Source organism: Spermophilus citellus (assembly GCF_964194105.1).
Source record: "Spermophilus citellus genome assembly, chromosome: 4".
Classification (NCBI taxonomy): Eukaryota; Metazoa; Chordata; class Mammalia; order Rodentia; family Sciuridae; genus Spermophilus; species Spermophilus citellus.
In genome coordinates, this window is record NC_138185.1 from 183,131,591 (window position 1) to 183,157,699 (window position 26,109).

A 26,109-nucleotide genomic window follows, 5' to 3' on the forward strand; every position below is an offset into this window, starting at 1 on the left:
TTTTACTTTGCCATTACAGACATAACTATAAAACCATATCTACTCCACTCATCAGAAAGCCTCAGAAACCAAACCTCTTACTTCAGCAAATGTTTATACAAAGTTAGTTGCAACAGGAACAACAAAAATCCAAATATAGGAATCTGATAAAAAGCAATACAATCTTAAAATGGAGTGGAACTTAGTATTCATAGTTAGAAGAGTTCTGGACTGATAGTGAACTTGATCATTATCTGAACATACAAAGAAAAGATATGCAATTTTTTTTAAGCCCCAGCAAAGAAGAACAGACACACAAAGCATGACATGTATGTGAAATGACTTTGTGTGCTCTGGTCTGGCCACCAGGCCAGGGTTTCCTCATCCACCAATGCTCTCCAGTTGAAATTATCATTAGAACTGAACAGGCCATGAGATCTGGGAGACACATCAGTCTACGCACTGGTTAGAATCTGACTCCACTAAACATTAAAACTGCTAAGGACAGAATCATTTAATAAAATGGAACCAAAACAAAGATATCCCTAACCATAAAAACACCAACAACGGTTTCTTTACACCTCAAATCTTTTTTTTTTTTTCCGTATTTATCTTTTTAAATTGTAGTTGGACACAATACCTTTATTTTATTTGTTTATTTATTTTTATGTGGTGCTGAGGATTGAACCCAGGGCCTTGCACATTCTAGGTGAGCGCTCTACCACTAAGCCACAACCCCAGCCCTACACCTCAAATCTTCTTGTGGTAATTTTTATCAACAAGTGAATTCCTGTTTGCATCCTCCAAATCCTTTTAGCCTGCTTCTCACTTTTCCATTTCTTAGCTTCAGGTTGATTTAGACAAGAGTGTTAGAAAGAGTCAAGAGGAAATACTTAGAAAATGTTTTATTACCCACTCTTACTTGAAGATGCCTTGTTTATGGAAACTTTAATAAAAGTAATCATCAATTTGTAATGGAAACTGCCACCAGAAGAAATTTCTCCAGAAAATGAGAGAAAAATGCTGGCAAATCAAAATAGGTTTTTAGAATGTTCAAGATCCCTTTTAACTTAAATATATGTTTCATTTTTGGGCTGTGTATGAGACTTCTTTTCCATTAGTGCTCTATCTAATATGTATTTGAATTAGTAGCATATTTATAACTGGTTACAAATCATTTTCCACATTAAGAATGTACATTTCAAAGAAAAAAGTCTTCATTAAAGAGTTTGAATAGGAATAAGACTAAGGAGGCAGCCAATGGCATACTGTTTTCATTATATTTAGAGGCACAGAGTATATATAAGCTCAGATGCAAGTTATAATTCTTAAAATATATCTAAAATGAGTATCTTACTTTTGATAACTAAGTTCCCTTAAGGTAATTTAGGCAAGAAAAGGTCACCTCTGAGTCCTTTCTCCAAGTGTTAATACCTAGTAATTCTAACACTAAATGCTAAAGGGTTAAAATAGGCATAAATTAACTTTATTGTCAATCATTACATACAGAAGAATAATTAACTCAGTATGTTTATTTATCTACTTTTCCTACTTGATTAAATGAATGATTGATGACAGGTTCCTTGTTTTCTTTTCTTCCTTTTTGTCAGTATAAATGATCAGTATGAAACTAAATGGTGACATTAAAATGAAATCATTAGCAACCTAAAATGCAGGGTGACCTACATGCAAAAGTCTCTCTCCTTACCACTGAGAAATCTAATCAGATCCATTCATACCCAAACAGATATATAACTTAGTTAATATATACTTCCTAATCAGGTGCTTTCCCCTCAATTTCTCTTAGTTTGCTATGCCTGTAATTATACTTCAGGCCATTCATTTCTTTTAAAGCCATTTTAATAAAATTAATTTATATCATTCTGGATTCATTTTTGGTGAATTTTATGAACTATATTATAGGTTGGCATTCATGTTCTTTACTAAAACTAAGAGAAATATCAAGACATCCTTAAAGTAGATTCATTCAAAATTAAAATATCAAATAATTGATTGATGATCACTTAATTAATTTGATTGGTCTAGGATTTGTCATAATTTGATAACACTTGAAAAGGTTATTAGTTCTAGTTCTCTGCAAATCAAGTGACTAACATCAGCAATAGAGATCCATAATGTACAATCAATCTGAATATAAAACTATTATGCTTAAAGGGTAGAAGTGATGTATAGTGCAATGGGGAGATTCTTCAGTCCCCAAATCCACTGTCCAAAGGGAAATATTAACATCTCTGAGAAACCTGAATTCAATATCTGGCTTGAACTGACTTCTCTTCTGAGAATTGCTTAATCTTTATTTAAAATGTTAACACTGTTGGACAATTTTGTACTGCAATTCTTTGAACAACACTTGTGAAATGTAACACCTCTAAGGAGCAGGTTAGATAGGGAATACAATGTGAAAAGAAAAAGAATAGTAGAAGTAGAGGAAACCAAGAGAGAGGCTGGCAGAGCCAAGTCCAAGAACTAAGATTTCACTAACGGCATCAACCAGCACCTCTCATTAATTGCAGGAAGGTTGACACAATTCAAAAGAGAGGGCATAGCAGAAGAGGAGAATGAGTTCAGCGACATTGAGGAGTTAAAAATCTGACACTCTTTAACACTGGGCAAGTCATTCCACTATTCACAATATAATGCCACAGTGTGCAAAATCATGAAAAACAAACAGCTTAAGTGCACTTTGAAATTATGGTTTTGATGTATAAACAACTTTGAGTGAGTGATTGAGTATGGTTTAGTTACTTGTTAAGCCACAGAACATGCTCTGTTGTGGGAATGAACTCCTCCAAAGTAGCCACACTCATGCTCTGAGTCCACCTTGACAAAACAAGTTGGTTTTGTCTAGAGCAAAGTCTGTGGACCGGATCTGAATTGTTTTCTTCTTGTGGAGTTAATCACTCAAAAGCCAACATAAACAATGACACCTGCATCAACTGGAATACAATCTAAGCAATTGTCTTCTTGCCACTCTCACTCAATCTCTTTTGGGGGTACTGGCTAGAAAGTACTGGAATGTAATGGCTGATAAGATGGCATGGTAGCAAAATACACACCAATTATTTCCATAGGAAAGAGTACATGGATTGAAATGATATAAATTTAATAAAATGGGTTTTTAGTCTCCTTGCTCTTTTAAACAGAGGCTAATATTAACGGATTTGAACCTCCTGAAACATTTCATAGATCATGAGTCAAACTGAATGATTCATTTGATAAAATTATTCAAGATTCAAAGTATCTAAGTTCATGTTAAGAAAGCATCTTTGAACACCCATTTTAAAAAAAAATATATGTATATATATATATATTTGGATAGAAAGAGGAGTAAATTTTAGAAGTTCTACATACAAAATAAAAATTAATGCTAATCTCATGGGGTTTTAAAACATGAAATGGAATAATGAATATGTAATATCTTTGCCTGTTTTTCTACCCAGTTAATTCCAAAAAAATGCCTTTGCATGCTACAAAAAAGCAGAATGTCAACTCTATATTTGGAAAAGATAACACATAAGTATAAAGAATGATGATAGACCTCCAGACTGTGAAATCAAAAAAGGATAGACTCTTGAAATCAACAAAGTAATACTGGGCTTACGTTAAGCAACAGGAATGTTAGAAGGACAACTGTGTGCCTCCAATACATTCCTGAAATACATTACTATTATACACAAGTCAGTAGTCCAAATGTATCATGTATAGATACATTTTCATTCCTTTAAGAAAAAAAAATTTTAAATGAAAAATATTTATTTGAGGGAGTCATCAACTGTTTTACAGAAAGAACTCAGCTCTCACAAAATACAATTTATCATAGAAATCCTTTGAGAATTTCTCAAATTTATAAAAATGTAATTTTAGAAACTTACTCATAAAACATTTTATATACAAGCCACTGGAACTTATCTATCTCACAAGGTAGAGTAACGCTCCACTGGCAGGCACAGAGAAGTAAAAAAAAAAAAAAAAATTGCTTACGAGTGTCATGTAAGTTCTTAAGAAACTCAAGAAACATTCAAAAAATTCCCATGTAACAATTTGAAGTATGACACAGGTTACTTGAACAACTGTTTTGAAAAGCATATCTACATTTGTAGGGTGAAATGGCCCACCTTTACCAACTTCCCACCACCACAGCATGTGCTTTCTCATTTGCATCTATGAAATGTTTCAGGGATAGACAGCCCAAATGAGTGGATTACAATTAGAGGAGAGCAAGTACACTCCTGGTTTAATCATACATATGACTCCATTTAATTGAGCATTTCTGGATCAAATAAAAGATTGGATTTCTAAAAGAAAAACAATAATAACAAAGGGCTCCACGTTCAGAATTAGAGCAAGCCTCTGATCAAGGCACTGAGTATTCAATAGCTCACCTTAGTCCTCCCTACAGAAGGCCCTCTCATCTTCTCAGCTCTGTGATCTCCCTTTTGAGTCTATGATTTCATATCTTAATAATCTAGAGTAGATTGTCTAATTCTCTCTTATGTAAATATCAAGTGTAGTGTTGAATAAAAAAAATTAAAAATGATTCAATCAGTTTGAGACTTCCTTCCCAGGGGTCTTTGATTTATAAAAATCATTTTATTTTCTTAACTCCATCACTAGAGTGAAAGACAGCCAAGTCTACTGCTGTAGATTTTAAATAACTGAAGCTCAGAGGACAAATCTGAGTTTAGACCTGGTTTTGATACTGGAACAATTGCACGGCACCTATGATGTTAAATTACAGAGAATTAACGCATTAATTTGGTGCTGGTTGTGTAAATGCTTCTAGCATTTCCTTTATCACTTAAACTCATTTTCAGAGAATAGATTGCTGTAAAAGAATGTAGGCTCATTAAGAGTTTATTTCCTCAAAATGCTGAAGGATGGCAAGTTTCAACTGCAAGGGGATCAGCAAACAGCATTTGTATTTCTTTATCTGGGGGGTGGGGAAGACTCTTGTTTTTGAGCAGGGATCACAGGTTTGAAAACGAAAATTTTCATCTTGTCGCACTCTGCCTTACCTCGTTTCAAGGCTGGCTGTGTTTTCTTTACACAGAATAAAATTTTAGCAGGAGCAGAAGCCAAATGCTTAAAATGAATGATCAACTTACAATTCGTATGAATCTATTCTTTCATGCTGCTCTGCTTAAAAATAGCATCATAAATGCACATCTGCAAAGACTGTGCAACCCCCCTTTCCTGAATTGTACAAATTATTAGAGTCGTTGACAAAAGATTTTTTTTGTTTAGGGGTTGGTCTGGGCACTCTCTTTGGCAGACTGCCACTTTTCTAGCAGTGGAAATATTGCTTGCAGAAAGCCACATTGTACGGAACAGCTGTTCTGCTAAAACATTGAGCTAGCAGCCCAAGGAATGGCTGTCTTCACATGTGAAGCAAAATTGTTCCCTCCCTTTGTGCTAATTTAAATGAAATAAAAGTACAAAACATTCTCTTCCATGCTGTCTAGTCTTCCTTCTCAATTACAGGCTTTAGTGAGACACAAGCATGCACGCCAGGCATGGAGGTGAGCCCTTGACTCTCCATCACTGCCCTGGTGGTACACTTGAGCTTTGACCATTCAACTTCAGGGTTCTCAGGAGAGCAGCTCCTCCTCTAACGCAATCCTTTCTATATTCAGTTCTTTAGATGCTGAGGGAACTATATACGTTATCATTCAAAGTTTAAAAATACATCTCATTCCAGCATTTTTCCATCTCCATAAAAAAAATACCGGAGAAAAGATTATACTTCATTAAGCTGTTGGTTTATAAAGTAAGGAGGTGTATGATTCATACTTTTAGATGTTCGAGACAATGTTCAAATAATAGAAACATATACAAGTATTCTGCATCCTACATGGCACTGCTGTTTAAAATTCTCTTCTAGGTCTTGTACATTCACCTGATTTTTCAGGGAACAAATTCTCATTGAATGTCACCAGGCTTACAACTTTAACCATATTTACACGTGAGAAAGTATTCAATATCAATGAGTATAGAAAGCTAAGACTTTGAATAACTCTCATTTGAAAGTAGAACTTCAATAATTTTCTTATAAAATAAAAAAAATATTTTAAAAGTCCTTCATATTATACAGTTAGTCAGTAGGCTCTCCTATTAAAAACTGTGTGCCATTGAAAATCCTATCCATTTTTAAGATCCAGTTTAAAACTACTTTCTCACTCTCCTCATCTGGTATTAATCCTCTGTCAGCCTACAGAACTTTGCTTATGCCTAACATCTAAGATATTAGAATAATATTTTACCTTATTATTTTGTGAGAATATGTCATTCCCACTACATTATCAACTCCTACAGAAGAGGGTTCAGATTTTCCCTCTTTGTATTCCCCATAGAGTCTAATCCAGAGTCTTGTAATGTAATAAATACTCAAATACTTAAAGGATGAATATGTAAATAAAATTAAAGGAGAAATATAATCCATTTCTAATTTTAATGACAAAAAGTGATATCCTAAACCTCATGATTGGATTATTTCTACGAAGTCAAAATTTTGAGGAAGAAAAAATATTAACTACATTCATTATTTCAATAAATTGGCCTTGCATTTTATATATAGTCTATTTTAAGAATTCTTTTGTTTTTCAATCAATTCAATGAAATATCTACATATTTCATTGTAATTAATAATTCATAAAATCAGCTTCTATAGACCTCATTATCTTAAACATTAAAATAACATTAAGCTGCCTTAACATTCCCAAATCACCTGTCATTTAAGAAACACTTTAAATTTCCTCTACCCTCTCAGGCTACAAGACATTTTTTACATGTTAGATCTTATGTCAATGTAAGCCTCCCAGAAGATGGCTTCCCAGCTCCCTGTAGTGGAAGGTACACTCAGACAGCTGGGTTCTCAGATCCAAGTTTTCAAACAAGAAAACTAAGGTCAAGGATTTGTCCACTGTCACTGACATTTACACTCAGGAAAATCCAACTCCACTGACCAAGTCTTTGTTATCAATAAGCCATTCTGAAGGCAATTTAAGATGCCTGAGATGGTTAATTACCATACTCCAGCCTTGTGCACATGGACTATATCTTTACCATAGGTTGTGAGAACTCCTCACATTAAGGACTGACTGAGACTCCCCCAGAAGTCATATGTTGAAATCCTACATCCCCAATGTGATGATATTTGGAGGTGGAACTTTGGCAAGTAATCACTAAAACCCTTATGAAGGGATTAGTACCTTTACAAGAAGGGACGTGGAAGACAACAATTTTCTCTCTCTTTCTCCAATATACTATACATGAACCAGGAAGAGGACCCTCATTGACAACCAGATCATGCTGACACACTGATCTTGGATTTCCAGCCTCCAGAATGGTGAGAAATAATGCTTGTTGTTTAAGCCAGCCATCTATGATATTCTGTGATAAAGCCCAAACTGACATAGACACCCTGCAAGAGTCTCCTTGTTTAATCTTAGTAGAGGTATTATTTTTCTTTTCCAACTGGAAATGTTCACACAGCAATTCCGTGACTGACCGACAAGAAGGATGTTGGGTCTGATTGCCCACCAGATGTAAAGCACGACATAGCATAAGCTGAGCAAATTGTTAACAGATTTTTTTCTGCAACTTCAGGAGCTCAATATCAACAGAAGATACAATGAAAACACTATGGGTCAGGTGTCAGCTAAGCAAATATCACTGCACCACTTTACAAACATCTCTGAGAACACCCAAAGTGAGGCTTACCTGCATCTGCATCCCTGTTTTTCCTTTCATAGCTTCCCAGAACATACTAAATTTTTACACATTTTGTTATGCTATCTTCACATCTCTTTTCGAAATGGAAAATGATAGCAATTTTGCTTTTATGCTAAAATTCTTGTAAAAACCTGGATACTATTCATCTATTTTTATAGAAGAAAGCCAATATTTTAAAGTATTTATATAAAACCCAAACTGTGTACACAGTCTGTTTTCATCATCAGTGCTGATATTCAACACAGTCTTATTTCCCAAACTGTAAAATTATATATGAGTGATGTGCTTTAATTACAAAACATTACTGAAATTTTGTTGGTTTCTGGCATGCTTTGGGAAGTTATGACTAGGATTCTCATTGAATCATAGCATATTCTGAGCACTCAGTACACTATCTAGCGCTCATCCTAGAGCACTTAACCAGCACCTAGTGATTGACCAACTCTGTGGAACAGGAAAAGTCCATGACAGCTATTTCCAACTATGTTCTGTTTCCTGAGAAGAAGCTGTAAATATTAAATTATGCTATATAACTTGGCCATATATCCTCACTTTGTGCAGAAATGGTTTTAGAAATATGTTAAATTCTACTTGCAAAAGACCAGGTCAGCTTTACCAATCTTATTCATTGTAATGCTGGCCATAATATTGGATTCTTGATATACAAGTCTCAAATGTACTATTTCTAATTATTTTTATGATAGTTACAGCCACATCATTCCTTAAAACGTCAGTTGAATCAGAGAGATAATTAATAAATTATGTGGGGAAATAAATCAAAATGTATTACTTAACCTAACTGATCAGTTAAAAAATCAGTTAAGTCAAAATAAATAAATAATAGTCCTTATAGATAATGTTTTAATTATGTTTCTTTTTAATAATATTCTACATCTACAAAGGACTATCTGAATATCTCTAGTTTGAATAATTTGCCATATTAAATTGAGAAAGCAGCCCAAAACAATAAGCCAACCTTTGTCAATAATTTAACATGACTTTATGCTCAATTTTAAATAATATACGCAAAGCAGAAAACAATACATTGATGGTTACCCTAATAAAATACACCAACACCACACCCTTAACTGATACGCAGTTTAGTTGTGCTGACCATTGTAATAAAGAGACATAAGAACATACATTGTCTCTGAAGATGATTTTTTAAAAGATATCCCAAGTCATGCATTGTTATTGCTGTATATTTTAACAAGAATCAACTTTTTATAATTAGTAGTATGCTTCCCATGACAGTGGATTCTAAAAGGTCCAATGGTCCCCATCAGTTTCAATGCTGCAGACAGGGGCTGGCAACTTATGGGCTGACCCACAGTTCACACATGAACCATTACATGCACATATATCCATGTATAATGTAAATGGGGAAAAGGGGATTTCAATAGTGTGTGACTGCTGTCGAATCAAAATCTCTTTTTCATGCATGAAAGTGTGCTAAACATTTAGGAATTCCAGTGGTTTGAATTCTGGACCTGTCTTTATTTACTGTTTTTGTCCCTCAACTTCTCTCTACATTGGTTTTCTCAAGAAAACAGCAAGGGAATTAAAGCAGATCTTCAAACCAAAAGTTCTACTCGCCTTCCTTTCCTGCCCAGGCTCTGACATTTACTGACATATTATGGACCCAGGAAGGAACTGAAAAGCTGCAGTCAATCAGTATTCAAAGCCACATTAGTTTTTACAGGTGGAGGTCACCACATGTTTATTAAGGCACAGCCAAGACTTATGCACAGTATCTAGAAAGCCGTTTCTAAAAATTAAAGCCACAGTACAATTTCAATCATATAAAGCAGTCAGAGGTGACTCCTTCTTTGCAATGCCCATGAAATATTGTTATCCGCTGAGCACTGAAACTATATATTGTGCTTTGCAAGAGGTGATAGGGCTAACAAAAGCACATTAAGGAATTCAGCCCTAAAAAACAGAGCACATAAACTTGGAAGTCCTAAATAAGAGACAAAACAGTATAATGCAATATCATGGGATGCCATGACTAAAATATTACATTGTAAAGAACTAATAAACTTTTAAAAAATAAGTTGGATATGCTAGAGAATATAAGTATGTTCCCTAAAGTTTTGTCAAGAGAGTAAAACAGGGCTGGGTTGTAGCTTAATGGTAGAGTGCCTTGCCTAGCAGGTGTAAGGCACTAGTTCAATCTTTGGCACCACATAAAAATAAATAAATAAAATAAAACTATTGTGTCCAGTTACAAATAAAAATATATTTTTTAAAAAAACTGAGTAAAAATAAAAATATATAAAGTTTCAGATTCATATTTTGTCTGTGTCATATACTTGGCACTTACTTTATTTAAAAGTTCATTGTGTGCTGTCTTTTTTTCCTTTTATTTTAATGATTACATGTATTCAAATCTTGTTACTTAAAACAGATTAAAAAAAATTTTAAGAGAGAGAGAGAGAAATTTTTTAATATTTATTTTTTAGTTCTCAGCGGCCAGGCGAGCGCGCTACCGCTTGAGCCACATCCCCAGCCCCCAGATTAAAAATTTTAAAAGAAGGAACTGTATCATATATTTCTGGACCTATAATCTAAGAAAGATATGATATCTTCATGTACAGGGAAATTAAGTAAAAGAAAAGAAAAAATAGAAACATTATCAGAATATGAAGAGTGAGAGAATTTAGTTTGAATATTTGTTAATAAACAGCTTCAATAAGCCAAACAATCTAAGGAGAGGCTAAGTTGAAACAATACTTGCTAAATATTTTCTAAGGAATTGGGGTTTAGTATTAAAAAGTAAGTAATCATCCAGACCAGAATAACTGACAATCCAAATGAGAAAACTGAGGCAGGGAGAGAGTACATGGTACATTCAATTTGATTAAAGGCTATCCTATCATTATTTATTGACCACATTTATTTTTCTAGGAAATGTAAAAACTGCCAAGGCAGAGAACTGAGTGGACCCACTAAGAGAAACTGAGCAGATATTGTTGAATGAACTTGAATTTTTAGGTCCAAGATTCCCATGGGCTTCAAGAACGTGTTGTTTTCAACTTTTAGCTCCTCTGCTTCTATATCACATGACTCATATGACAGAAACTGGGGCAGGGACAGGCAGTTCATCCAAGGGGGCTGCCACTCCCCACAGCTTCTACTCCTCACTGCTCATCTTCCCTTTGTTTTCAAACTAGTCTCATCATTCTCCCTCCATTTCTTTCTACTCTTCCTTTTAATTTCTCTCTCCCTTTTTCTTCTTTCAAGCTTATGACAGACCCACCCATTTATTTAACTCTTCTGGTAGTAATCCCCAAATACAATTCAGTTCGACACATTTCAAATTTAAAACATGTTAAATACTCTGACAGGTACTGTACAATGTTCTGGAGATTAAAAAAAAAATGAATAAGATGACCTAGACTATTCCCTCAATTAGTCTAAGTCAGAGATAGGTATGCAAAGAGATAAATTAGAATATAAGCTGAAAAAAAAAAAGCAACAGAAGAAGGTAGCAATAACTTTCAGATGGAAATGACTAGTGAAAGGCGAAGGAAAGGAAGTTTACATAAGAGAATGTTATCTGAGCTGGGTTTTGAAAGTTGAATAGTTGTTCAATAAACACAGAAGGTGTTGGATCCCAGAACACAACACTTCAAAGTATAGTTCGTTGATATGCTGAGTACTGTGAACCAAAGGAGACTAGAAGGGCCTCAGAAGCAAGATGTCCTTGCACTATCTTTACTTTGTTTCGTACAGCTCCCTCAATGTTATCATAGAAATTAGAACTTCTAAAGTATGGAACCAATCTAGATGCCCTTCAACAGATGAATAGATAAAGAAACTGTGGTACATATATACATGATGGAATATTACTCAGCATTAAAAGAATAAAATTATGACATTTGCAGGTAAATGGATGGAGTTAGAGAATATCATGCTAAGCGAAATAAGCCAATCTCAAAAACCAAAGGCCAGGGGCTGGGGATGTGGCTCAAGCGGTAGCGTGCTCGCCTGGCATGCGTGCGGCCCGGGTTCGATCCTCAGCACCACATACCAACAAAGATGTCGTGTCCGCCGAGAACTAAAAAATAAATAAATATTGAAAATTCTCCCTCTCTCTCTCTCCCTCCTCTCTCACTCTCTCTTTAAAAAAAAAAAAACCAAAGGCCAAATTTTCTCTCTCATAAATGGATGCTGATCCATAAATGGGGGGGGGCATGAGGAGAATGGAGGAACTTTGATTGGATGAATGAGGGAAGGGAAGGGGCATGGGAGTAAGAAAGATGGTGGAATGAGATGGACATCATTACTCTAGGTACATGTATGACTGCACATATGGTGTGACTCTACATTGTGTACAACCAGAGAAATGAAAAGTTGTGCTCTATTTGGATACAAAATCCATTATACTGTCATGAATAACTAATTAGAACAAATTTTTAAAAAAAGAAATTAGAACTTCTCTCCCCCCGAGTAAGTCATAAAACCTGGAAATGTCTCCATGTGATTCTCACCCTTCTCTGAAGATTCTTCTATGAAGAAAAGTTGTACAAAGAGGCGGAGAAGGATTGAACAATAGGGCTTGCTGGGTTCTCCCCTTAGTTATTACCATAGCTTTTGTCCAATCATATTTCTACATGGTTCTCCATTCCTCAATGAATCTAAGCATAAAAATACACAGTTTTCCCTGGATTGGGGAATCTTCATTTCTGAAGACTTTAACATTACATAAAACTTTAATTAAATAAATTCATCACACTCCTCTCTTGCAAATTTGTATGGTTTTGTTATGTGAATGTTGGCCATGACCCTTGTGCTGGTAAGGAAATAGTATTATCTTTTCACTCCTACAAGGAAAGGTCATCCCAGTCAGACAATGGCATGTACAAGGACATAAATACATGTTGTATGGCAACTGGTACTGCTGAAGAGAAATGAGATGATAGTAGAGAGATGGGCAGATTGATGAATTTTGATATAGGATGCTTGAGAATATACATACTTTTGTGCCATACTTCCAGAAACCTTTACAAAATTTTCTCATTTATACTTCTTCGCGTGCGCGCGCGCGCGTGTGTGTGTGTGTGTGTGTGTGTGTATGAAACACAAGGAGTACCCCTGATTACCCATTACTATCCTGTACCCTATATTCATGAACTGGATCTGTGTTTTATGTGTGTGTGTATGTGTATACATATATACATAAAACTTGCATACATATGTGTATACACACACACACACACACACACACACATATTCCTTGTTCCTGGACTTTGGTCTTGCTCATACAGCTTGCTCTGACCAAAGCAGTATGGACCAAAAAGACAGCACTAGGTGTAAGCCAAGCCTATGATGTTTGTTCCCTGGTAATAGCTAACTGGTACATCACAATATTCATGTATTCTCAAGAAAATATGCTTTTCTTGAGTCAGTGTTTATAATTGAGAGTAATTGTGGGTGCTCAATAATTCCAAATATACTTGGGAATGATGGTTACCAGTCAAACCCTTTGATAGTAGCATTGTTATGGTTTAGATATTAGGTATCCTTCAAAAGCACAAGTATGAGACAACATAAGAGGGCTTTGGGATGAAACGTTTAGGTTATGAGTGTCTTAACCTAATCCGTGCATTAATTTTCTGATAGGGATTAACTGGGTGGTAACTATAGACAAGTAGGGTGTGGCCAGAGGAGATGGGTCATTAGGGACATGTATTGGGGTATATATTTTATCCCTGGTGAGTGGAGTCACTCTCCCTTTTGCCTGGTGCCATGTTCCCAGCCGCTTTCCTCAGCCACACTCTTCCAACATGCCTTACCTTAGGCCCTCAGAAAAGGGGCCAGCCATGTATGGACTGAGACCTCTGAAACTGTGAGCCCCCAAACAAACTTTTCCTCCTCTAATAGTTCTTGCCAAGTCTTTTACTAACAGAATCAAGAAAGTTGACTGACACAAGCGTGTAGCAATGCCATATGATATTTTTCATGCTGAATTGCTTTGTTATTTTTCAATTGGTTGGAGCACACCTTTTTATGATAAACTATGACAGTCCAAAGAATTAGTCTCAGAGACATGTTCTGCCATCATAGAGCCCCCATTTGGCAGAATGCCCTTCCCAATCAGTAACACGGAGGATTACTGGTAAGCACAGTTATGTAAATATTGCTTGCCCTATCGTAATACAAAGTAAAAAGTTAGTACTTAGATGAATTTCTTTCAGAAGTTCTACTATAAATCTATAAAATGACAATAGCATGCTTTCTGGAAGCATACTTAAGAAAAGGCACTCATATTACATCATATTTCCATATACTCGTAAGATCTGGCACTCACTCCCAAAACAAACAGCAGTGAGCACTGGCCGCTCAGCTTTTGGACAGTTCTGTTCCATTTGGTGCCATTATCATCTGGGTTGAGACAAATGGAGTTAGAGACCAGAACAGAGGCATTGGTCCTTATTCTACTGAAGATGATGGAAATAAGAATAGGAATCAAAGGAACCAAGTTTCCATTGATTACTCTACTCTCCAAAAAGTCCCACACAAAGCTTCTTGCTCAGAACTAAGGGGTTCTCTCTGTTCAACACTTTGACTGTGTAAAAAGAAATAAAGGAATGGGCTGAGTATGCATGACCGGGTATGAAATCCAAGAACTTTCATCTCACAGGTTTTTGGTAAGGAGGAATATGAACTTGTCCTAATGCATGGACGTCACTTAGGAGAAGGAAATGCTCCTTAGCATTTGGTAAAATGGGTAAACAGGAAATGGAGGACCTCTGAAGTGTTTAACCTAAGAAGACCCATCACTCAGATGGTCTTAGAATTTCTACCTTTCTACTAAAACAAAAATCATTTTACAAAATGCTGTCCAAGTTTTAGGGACAACCATTGTGGCTGTAACTCAGTGTCACTCTAGAATATCATCTATAGTCTGCGAGACTACTGTAAACGAACCCACTAAGCATCATTGTTTAAATAAGAGTCCTGTCTTTGACAAAGGATAGGTAACGTGTAGCTTGAATAAAGACTGCTAATCTCTCCTCTCAGAAAAAAACTACTACTTAATTCACAATAGATACCTGAAGAGTGAAGACAAATTCTGTGCAAGAGGTAAGGCTCTTCACTAATGTGTTCAGGCAGTTTTAATCACCAGTTGCCTTGCATATTTTTCAACTGTTCCGTTTCAAGGGTTAAGGGTGTCTTATATTTTACATATTTTAGCATTGTTGGCTGTCACAGACAAAGGCAAATTGTTGTTTAAAAGCTTCAATATTTAAATTGAAATAAAACTTATGCTTACAATGGCAAATATTCCTGGATTAATAGAGTTGCAGCAGACACACTCCAAAAATTGACTGAAGTCTGTGATTTTAGAAAGACAGAAAATTTATCTAGTTTTAGCAAATGTCAAATCAGCAGCTATTGCTTTTAAGATTAATAAAAGATATAATGGTTTCTAGATAGCCTCTAAATAGAGATTACTATGAATGGAGAAGTGATTTACCAACAGTCACCACAATGAGATTTCTTTAAAGGTTACAATCATCAGTTATTTAGCTGAATGAAACACTGCTGAGAATGCCTGGTCATTTCTTGAATAATGCATAACGTTCATTGTAGATTTGATCTGTATTATAACAATACAGATATTTCTAAAATAATAGGAAAAAATATCTGTTACCTTCCAATTGCTTAACATATCATTTCCATGAGGTAATTGACTCAGGACATATTATACACTGTCAACTGAGTGTTCTTCCTGCAAGCATAACTCGTAATAATCTGTATAAAATGGATATCACAAAACAAACTCATCCACCTTTATAGACTGTTAAGAAAAGATGTGATAAACACAGGACAGAGTAAAAGACCTCTCTGAAGCAGTAAATTAAAATGATTAAACTTCTACCTAGTTGTGTGGGACAAATTTAAATTTAAGCTTTGAAATTTAATTATTAACATGATCAACTCTTCACATTAAAAAAATGCTGCCTACATCGTGTAAGTACTTTTTATATAAATTTCCAAATGCCTTTAGGTTTATTCAAGAGACTGCTTGGAGAGGCACAAAGTATAACGTCTATTGTCTTTATTGTTGGATTATGAACTGACTTCACATGGTGCTGCAGGCTGTTTATATAAGCTTGTTTATCCACATGAACTTCTTCAAGGGCATAACATAGAAGACCTTAATAAATTAAAATGAATTTCTTTTGATGATGTTGTTTCATGAATGTTTGATCAGAATGAGTAGCAGTTTTGCATTAAAGAACTAGAGTAAGGCAATAAATTGTACGTATATTGCACAGCAGAAGCAGCAGATAGAGAGTACCAAGTGCCTTTCTAGCAACTTTTAAAAAAACACTTTTTGGTTGTATTTGGACACAATGCCTTTATTTTATTTTTATGTGGTGCTGAGGATGGAACCCAGTGCCTTCCACATGTGAGGCGAGCACTCTACCACTGAGCTACAACCCCAACCCTTTCTAGCAACTTTTAAGAGAGACAGCAGAGACTATATGGAGTCACCATGCACAATCTCCAGTTTTAGCCCATCACCAATTTACTAAGAGTGGAAGTGAACATGTACTAACTGTGGATGTTCTGACATCATCTGGCTAGAATTGTTTAAATAACAAAATCTCTTCTCTCCTTCTAGGCTCCCCATTGTTCTTTAGTGATACCACTACCATGCCCTTCCATAGACAGCAATACCCATGGAGGGCAGAGGCCATGTGTTATCATCTTATTTACCCTAATCATCATAAAGGGTTATAGAGTTGATAGAACCACACAAAGAAAAAGTCAATTGCTAGTGATAGTCTAAAGCTCATAAAATTCTCACCTGGAATGTTTAATAATGAAGATTCAAAACAAATGTCATTTATAAAAAATATGATGTGAAAGAGTGCTAGACAGAAGGCAAGAAAACTGGATTTTTGTCTTAGATCTACTAACACTTAATTGCAAAGTCATTTCTTATCTGTAAAATGAGGGAATAGTTCTATGTGATCTAAAAGCCTGCATCTGTAAAAGGCCATAATTCTAAATGTAAACTGGACTATCACATCAGAGAAGAATAAACAAACAATGGAGCCACCAAATTTTTCCACTTTAGTCACCAATACTTCCAAGAAAGACTATTCACTGCAAACTCCTTTTAAAATAAAAATAAAATAAAAGACAACTATGCTCAACAAAGAAAATATAAGTCCAGTTTAACAATTTTTGCAAATTGAATAATAATATTTTTCCATACTGTGGGGTTTCTAACATATTGGACTTATCATTTCATTTTGCATGATTTGGCATAAACATAAAAACAGGCATGCCTCAAACTAGAGTGAAAAAATAAATCTAATGTATATACACTAAAAGTATATGCACATCTTTACTTTGGGAAAGTTCACTATTACTTTAGTACCTAGAAAATGCATTGGTGTCTTATCAAGATTATGTTCACATTCTAGAGGGGAGAAGAACTATAAAAGGACTGAAGAATGTGCCTTCATTTATTTGTCATGGGCTAACTTGTACTGACATCCTGTCCTTGAGAAGTACCTCTGTTGTGTATTCTCCTTAACCTTAACAGCATCATATACTCTAGATCAATGGCCCACAAACTATGGCCTCTGAGCTAAATTCAGAGGCTGCTGCCTGTTTGTAAATACAGTTTTACTGGAACACAGCCATATCATTTCATTTACATATTGTCTATTCCTTATTTCAAACTATAATGGCAGAATTTAGTAGACTCCAAAACCTAAAATATTTACTATATGACTCTCTACAAACAATGTTTGCCAACCACAGCTCTAGAGAGAAATAACCTGTTAAATTTAAATTTTAATTTTCCTCCTCTCATAAGCATAAGTAAATTCTTAAGTAAATAAAGTATCCCTTATCTAAAATTCTTGGACCAGATATCAGAAATCAGGTATCATGTTTTTTCAAATTTAGATCTGGACATATGTAATGAGTATTTTGTAGATGGGATCCAAGACTGAACACCAAATTCATTCATGTTTCAGATATACCTTATAAACAGATCCTTTTATATAATATTTTACATAATTTTGCACTTGATACGAATTGGAATTTCCCAGTTGTGGCATCATGTTGGTACTCAAAAGTCTGGGTATATGTCAGATTAAGGATTTTCAGATTAGGGATGCTCAAACTATAACACATTCATACATGCATGTACACATACATAACCACAGCTCTTACTATGGAATCATAAACGATCACTGCTTTTGACCCTTTAATTCAATCAGTCCTATAAAAGAGTTTACCCTCCCCACTAGAACCCTTTCCTACAACAGCTAAAACTGTTGGGATTTTTCCAAATGTATTTGGAAAGGTGTCATCACCAAATTAAAGCACATAATCCAGTCTCCCAAATGCCTAATTTTATTCCATGTTCATCAAGGGCCTAAACACAAGGTCAGGACCTAAGAATCTAGCAGACATTTTAAATCCTACGCCTTGAATAACACAACTGTAAAGACAGAAAATCAATGGCCAACACCACATATACCTCAGTAAATGGTATGCATGCATATTCAAATGCTAAAAATGCCATAAAGTATTAGGTATTTGGGGAACTCATAGGAAAATACCTCTCTTGAATGTCAGAGTAAAAAAGACCCCACATTTTAAAATAGTGAGCTTAAAGTGTAACTGTATCAAGCATCTGAATAACAAATATATGTTTATAACGTTTAGGCAATATGTCTATAGAGAAACATGAAACATTAATACATGGATTGATTTTTATGGTCAATAAAATCATTAACTCAAAAATGCCTGCTCAAGTTGGACTCTCTCCCTTTCTCTCTCTCTGGTTACTTAAAGAAAAACTTATTAGTTCCACCCTTTAACAAGCATTTCCATATTCTACCCACCAAGAATAATTTATATGTATTAATATAACATACATTAAATCCCAGAATCACTAATACGTAAATCATCTCATTCTCATTTCTAAGAAACTTGATATAAAGTAGCAGTATATTTAGACTGACAAGACTTTTTGAAAATAAAATAGTAATAGAAGAGGTTTATTTCACCTTCACATGGTGTCTTTCTCATGCAGAGTTCAGATTTCCACATTTGTATCCCTTTAAAGGATTTGATATGCAGGAAAAGAAGAAAGGATGATGGTAAACATTTCAACTTAAAGATAGCTACAGACCACCATATGCCATACTGAACTGTGACCTAAAACTTACCTTTTACTGATGTGTTGGGTGGAGGGCCTTCCATTCGCAAGTTCCACGGAGGGTCCCCCTGATTAGCAAAGTCCCTCATTTTCAGATAGCTAATTGTCAGTCGAATGATGGACGCCTTGTCAAGCTGGCTGGTGATGGCTGCAGGAAGAGGCAACAACTTGGCCAATTCATAGAACTCAAAATTTTCCTTCCCCCGGCGGGAGCGAGCAGCATCTCGGGATTTCTCCTTTCTCAGTGCTTGTAAACTGAAATCAAAGTAGTGAGAAAGTATTGTTTAGAATAAGTGAATCTGTCATCAGAGGGAAACTGCTTTCCTTTATTTACTTTCTTCCTCAGGAAAAATCTACTTAAGAACTACTTAAAAATTCAAGGGTAAAATGAATTAGTTGTAGACAATGTGATTAAAATCATAAATTCCATCTCTGGCCTCTTGTCACACTTACTCCGATGAGTAAAAGTAGCCTTTTGCTTGTTAGGTTTATTTTTTCCCTTCTCATTGTTCATGCACTGAGATGTAGTCATTGTTTCTAAGACATAACGTAAGGTTTATAGGTGAGGCTTGATGTTATCAGATATAAACAATTTTAAAATTGGGTTTGCATCCATATACCTATTCTCAAGCTAATGATTTGGTTCCTTCAATTCTCATTACCATAGGATCTTAAACCATCAAAAGGAAACATTGTGAAAAATTTATTTCAATTATAATCTTGGGGAACAAAAGGTAAACACAATTCACTTTGACAGAATCAACAAATATAATGTTGATGTTTCCAGCCCTCAGGAAAGATCACGACACCTTCAGTCAGACGAAGAAAACATCACATTGAAAATAAAGATTTCAATGCAACATCCAAAATGTGCTGATATTTGGTTAAGAGAACACTGCAATTCTTTATTAATGGACATGCATTAGTAAACAGATAGATTTTCCAAGATACTAGAGAATACATGCCCCCAAAAGTCAAACTTTTGGATAATATAAATTTAATGTTGAAAGATAAACCCCTATCTGGGTTATTAAAATTTATAAACATTATAGACTTATTATTTCACAGAAGAGGCAACAGGTGGGATCCAGCATTTTTCTTTAACTATTCATGTGCATTTCTGTTTGAAGTGGGCTCATATTGCTGAGGGCAGAATCTTGCACAACTGAAGTTGTGTGTGAGCATCTGATGGGAGAATTCCACATTCTCTGAGTCGCTCTGCTTTATGTCTGAATGGAAATGCATTCAGAATCAGACTCTGATGATAAGTTACTGGGTAATATTCACAGTACCAAGGTACTAATAATCATTTTAAATTATGCATGTCATTGAACTCTGAAGGCATTTTAAATCTTTGAATCTAGAATCTGATTTCCATCATAAAATAACAAGAGATAAACAAGAAAGAAAGCAAGTCCAGAGGAGTAGATCAAAATGGATTCAACAGTATAGCTTCATTCTCTATGAATATACCATGGAGGGCTGGGGTTGTGGGTTCAGTGGTAGAGTGTTTGCCTAGCATGTGTGAGTCACCAGATTTGAATCTCAGCACCACATAAAAATAAATAAAATAAATGTATTATGTCCATCAACAACTAAAATACAAACACACACACCATGGACAATAATATTACAGATTACATTAGAGAAACCCTGACATTGTTCATAGTGAAAACTGCATTCACTACAGACTCCAAAATATCTTACTGAATATCCGTGTCATTTAAGAAATGCCATAATGCTCTGGTCAGATACTTGCTAGGTTACTATCCCAATTAGGGTATCATGTTCACTCTGTTAATGAAAGATTCCTTATTAGCTAACTATATATCTCAAAACTGGGCAAGTAAATGCGACCATTTTCAGAGTAACAGCAGTCTTAGGTGATAGCTTTGTTCCTTGATCCATCTCAGATAATAACCATATGCAGGAACATCACTAATTTACAAGGAAAAGATTTATTATGTCACTGATTTCTCAGTATCTTGTCTGTCTCTAATTGATTCTATTAATGTTCAATTTTGTCTTATTAAAAAACTATGTAAGTGAGAGAAGTCTTAGGATCTGACAGAGTGTAAGTATACCAGGATCCAGGTTAACATCTTAGAAGAATCTTAGGCCTCACTTTATATAATAAAAGCAATTTATCTAACAACAGGTAAGTTGGCTGTGCCAAAGGAATTCTACTTTTTGACATGTTTTTTCCACCACTTGGACACAGGGGAAGATGCAGTGGTTTAAATTCAGTGCTTTGCTTTGTTGTGCATTCTTGTAATCAAATACTACTTCAGAAGGTGAGCTAAGCATACACTTTGGGGGTCCAGTAAGTGACTAGGGTGAAGCTCCAGAGTAGGGGTTGCAAACTCCAGGGCATTTAAGGCTGAGGAAGGAAATGTCGATGAGTGAAGAGGACTGATGAGGGCTGTGGGGAACTGGAGGACAACCACCCTGAAACAGGTACATCACACAGTTTCAACTGACCACTGCTTTGGGGAAGGTTTGCTTGGTGTTGCCAGGTTTCCAGTGTTGCAACCTCTAGAGGAGAAATTCTGAATTTTCATATGAGAATTTCCAACTTTAGTACGTCAGCTAGTTAAAGATCTTAAAAATGATATAAGCCCAAGAAATAGTCAAATATGGATCATGAAGTCATTTTACAATTAGGTGCCAATTTGGGAAGCCAATGTTGAAGGTAGTTTTCCATGGTTATTTTGTGTGATTTTTCTTTATATGTGTCAACCAAATGTTCATAAATTGATTTATTATATAATTAATATTCCCAACATCCATACAAAGAATTTCTCTCTGCAACCCAAAGTGAGGATTAAAGAATTGCTCTGAAATTGATATTGATACATAGGCTGATTTGTAAATTAAGAAAAAATTAATCCATCTGGGGACCAGAAACATTAAGGGGAGGAGGGACAGATAAGAAAAGGTAGATGAATGGACACTAGGCTATAGTTATTTAGGAGTAAGGAGCTCTTGTGGGTGTTGCACAGTAAGGTGACTACAGAAAACAATCATGTACTGTATATTTCCAGAAAACAATCATGTACTGTATATTTCCAAAAGCTAGAAGAAGGTATTTTGAAAGTTTTCACCACAAAGAAATAATAAATATTTGAAGAAATAAGTGTGTTTAACCTAATTTCAATCTTAACCTGATTTAACATTATGCAATATATATAATCAATTTAACCTGATTTCAACATTATGCAATATATATACATATATTAAAAGTTTCATGCCACCCCATTAATATGTCTTAATATGTACATCTTTCATGCTTTTTGACAATCAGTTAAAAATAAATTAAAATGTGATTTGATTAAAAAAGAAAAGAATTGATCCTCATGGGAAAGCAAAGCCCAAGATCGCAGAGGTTGACCCAAAAGGCTGAAAAGGATAGATAGAAGGGAAACAGCTTTTCTATGTCCACTCAAGGAAGGAAAGTAAGCAGATATTAATGGCTTCAGATGCCTCTGCCAAAGCATCATGTTTCAGTTACTTTTCTAAAATGGTCCTGAGCAGGACTTACTTCATGTACCGACACTGCTACCCCCTTGTTCTCCTGTATTCTGTCTCCATTTTTTTTTCTGTAATATACACTATATCACCCTACTGGAATAATCTTCTTGGCCATAATCTTAATACTAAAGGTTTTCCATGACTCCCGCATCACATCATTATGCAGACACTGTAGTTTAAAAGACTTTCAGAATGATAGCACTGTGTCTGTAATAAATAATAATTGGTTTTGAGGGTAACAGCAATAAAATATAGTCAAAGGATTATAAAGGTGGTTGAGATGCTGGTATAATAGATGAAACTAAAGGCCTTAAGTCAATAATACAGATTGTGGATTAATCTTTTGCTTGCTTTTATAAAGTTGAGCCTAGTTAGAAGCAATTTTCAAATTGAATTAAGGACTACATTAAAACCTAAAATAAACTTTGTATTTGTATATTTTGTTCCAGATTTTTAAAAAAGTGGTTGCATTTGTGGAGTACTAAAGAAAAAATTGAATTAGTTTTAGATGAGTAAATGTAATAAATAGTATTAATCCATTTAAAGTGATTAAACTTCGGATTGACAATTAGTTACTTCCTGAGCTTAAACTTCCCACTGCTCTAATGTTCTTCCATTCAAACCTTAGAGAGTAAAACAAAAAGACTCTCCATTAATCCTCAACAAAGATCATGAAAATATCAACTCTCTTTGATGGCTATATTTTCATTTTCAACAATAATTCTGACCACCAACAAAAGACAAAATCAAGAAATAATTTCAAAAGACACACACATGTATATTTATATACATATACAGAATACATTTATACAATATAAATATGCAAATGTATGTGTATGTGTGTATATTCTCAGTAGATAGTAAACGGTTTTCAGATTATCAACAGGGATCCATTATGCCAAACAAAAGTAACTAATCATCTAATATCTAGCTCTTATAAAACATGGAATGTGGAAACAGTTTCTGGGTATAAATCCTGGTTCTATTACTTATTAATTACATAAAGTTGAGCAGTTATTTAACTTCTGCAGTCTCAGGTTTTTCTTGTCAGTGAAATAAGATAATAATACTATCTATTTCATAGTTTTTTTCTCAAAAATAAAATGAGTTTTTTCGTAACATGTGTACAATGGTTCCAGGCACATACTAATACAATATAAAAAATGATAAATGGAAACCTAAGTTCACTTTATACTGACAGTTCTATTCTTTGAATGTCCACAAGTCTCATTTATAATGTATATTCTTTTCTTATTAAAATGATTCCTATTCATTAGTTCTGACAAATCACATTGTGTACATAAGAAAAATAATTCTCTTTATTGCTTACTTATTTTTCCTCTTATTATTATTATTCCTATGGTTTATCCATTGTATATTACAAGTATATTTAATGAGTTGTTTAAATACACACATATGTTTAATTAATGGAAGCTTAAAGTTTATAAGTAAATTATTTTCTTACAAGATAATAAACAGCCATTTTTTTTAGTATGCTAAACTGAAAAAATGGCACTAAATTACAGGAAAAGCAATTTTTCTTGAATAAGTAACTTTTTAAATTTTCTACATTTCTATTGGTGCATTATGATTAGACATAATAGTGGGATTTATTGCTACATATTTGTACATGCATACAATATCACAATATGATTTAGTCAATATAATTTCATAGTATTTTCCAATTCTCTCCCTTTCTTTCTGCCCCTGGTCCCTGACCTCTACTTTACTGGTCTCCTTTCTATTTTCATGACATTCCTGCTCCCAACACTTTTTTTAAATTGTAACACACATATAAACACTTAAAAGAATGGATTACTCAAAAAGATTGTACAAGAACTATAGAAGATGTTTAGATGGCAATGATGATTCTTACTTAGAAAGTATATACATACTCTTAGAAGGAAGGTGATTTCTCAAAATATCCTCCAAAGATCAGAAATCTGAAAGTTCTCTTAGGAGAAGTCAGATAAAGCCCCAAATCCAGGACCATGGAGAGCGCACCCAAAACATCTACTGCTCTTGGAAGAATGGAAGTTAGACAATATCTGTCCTTCCTGGCTGCCATATTGGGGCCAAAGCCAAATTATGAAATTCTGCTTAAGCCCGAAACCAGCAAAATATGACAACAACCACAACAAAGTTAAAGAAAAGGAAGTGCCAATATCACAAAGCCTATATCCTAAAACTGACATGATTTGCAGCCTTCATGAATCTCTCACAGAACTAGATTCAGGTGACAATCAATTCCATAATGGGGAAAACATATCCTTGGACTTGATTACTCATTAAATTAAAAGAAGTTATTCTTTGTGGTTGATCAAATTTTACTTTGAAAAATTGATTTCTTTGGTTTCCCATTTCACAGAAATGGTTGTATGTCATGGAAATAATGCAGCTGAACATCTCCAGAGGATAACAAAGAGTAATAATAACAGATAGTCACAGAGAAATAAGGAAGCCAACTTAACCAAATATTTCTTCCTTTCCAGTGATTTCTTCATAGCTATGTATTCGTCCATTTTTATAATTCTTAATATTAATAGAACAGCTTTTTTTTCTATTGACATTATTGATATATCCATACTATCTGTCCATGAAAATCTCTTTCTATACCTCAGTTTGAATACCTTCATGTAAACTTTTAAGAATACAATATCTGGTATTTATAAAGGAACATGGCAGGTTTTGATTACCTAACTGTAGGGGAAAGGAGAGGTAGGGTCAAAACCACTTTAAATTTTACCTTTTTAAAGTACTTCTAAGGATCCACAAAGGCAGATTTTTATGGATTTTCCTACTTGTTTTGCTTAGGAGAACCCAGCACTACAGACTTCTACTATTTATCAATTAATCTGGCATGCAGCCTCAAAGGAAGAAGGTCGACCTGTATTAAAAATGCAGCCATCAAAAATTCATCAAAGGCTTCAGCATTTTAACTCATGAACCTTTGAACACCTGCATACTTGTCAGATCTCTGGTCATAGTTAACAGTGAAATCTATAGTTACTCCAGTACCTGCACTTGCCCGACATGAGCTGAATGAGGAGGCTTCCCAAGGAAAATATGCAATAAAGATTCTGTAAGCAATGCTTACTCTTCCTCCATTGCTTTTAGTGAAGCAGCCCTCCCTACATTGACATAACAGAGTTAAAAGTCAATCAAATCAAAGGAAAAAAAACTCTTTCAGGAGTATTTTTTTCAGCATTATTGTAAATATAAGCTTTCTTACAAGGTAAAGTAATTGAGAAAAGCATAAACAACTATTACCTGGTAGAATTATGAACAACAAAGCTCCCAAATTGAAGTCATTTAATGCTTTCTAAGAAAAGGTAATAAATTCAGAAATCCTCATTTAACATGTGAAGTAAGCTGGGCAGTATAGGCTGGAAGTTAAAACTGGAACCTTCAAGTTCAAGGTAAGAACTATGCTGCTTAACTAATGCACTGCTCATAGCTGTCATCATTAATTTATGTTAGCCTCTGTAAACATCAAGAGTATAATAGGCCAATTTCACAACTAAATATAGATGCACATTTTGCCCTTATATAAATGGCAGATTGCTGCTGTAGATCATCACTGCAGCAACATGTCAGTAAAGATGCACTGTTTGATGGTCTGATGCGCACACAATATATAA

At 34.7% G+C, this 26,109-nt stretch overlaps 1 protein-coding gene across 13 annotated transcripts in view; it reads right to left on the bottom strand.

Annotated features, from left to right (window-relative positions):
- Positions 1 to 26,109, bottom strand: part of NPAS3 (neuronal PAS domain protein 3) — an 845,028-nt gene that overhangs the window by 559,807 nt on the left and 259,112 nt on the right. For 9 of the 13 annotated variants that reach the window (XM_081290034.1, XM_081290035.1, XM_081290032.1 and 6 more), the window contains one exon: positions 18,948 to 19,192. In XM_081290034.1, coding sequence (XP_081146160.1) covers positions 18,948 to 19,192 — 245 coding nt within the window. Of the gene's footprint in view, positions 1 to 18,785; positions 18,837 to 18,947; positions 19,193 to 26,109 lie in introns of all 13 variants that reach the window. The other 4 variants (XM_081290033.1, XM_081290029.1, XM_081290024.1 and 1 more) reach the window with 1 other exon arrangement.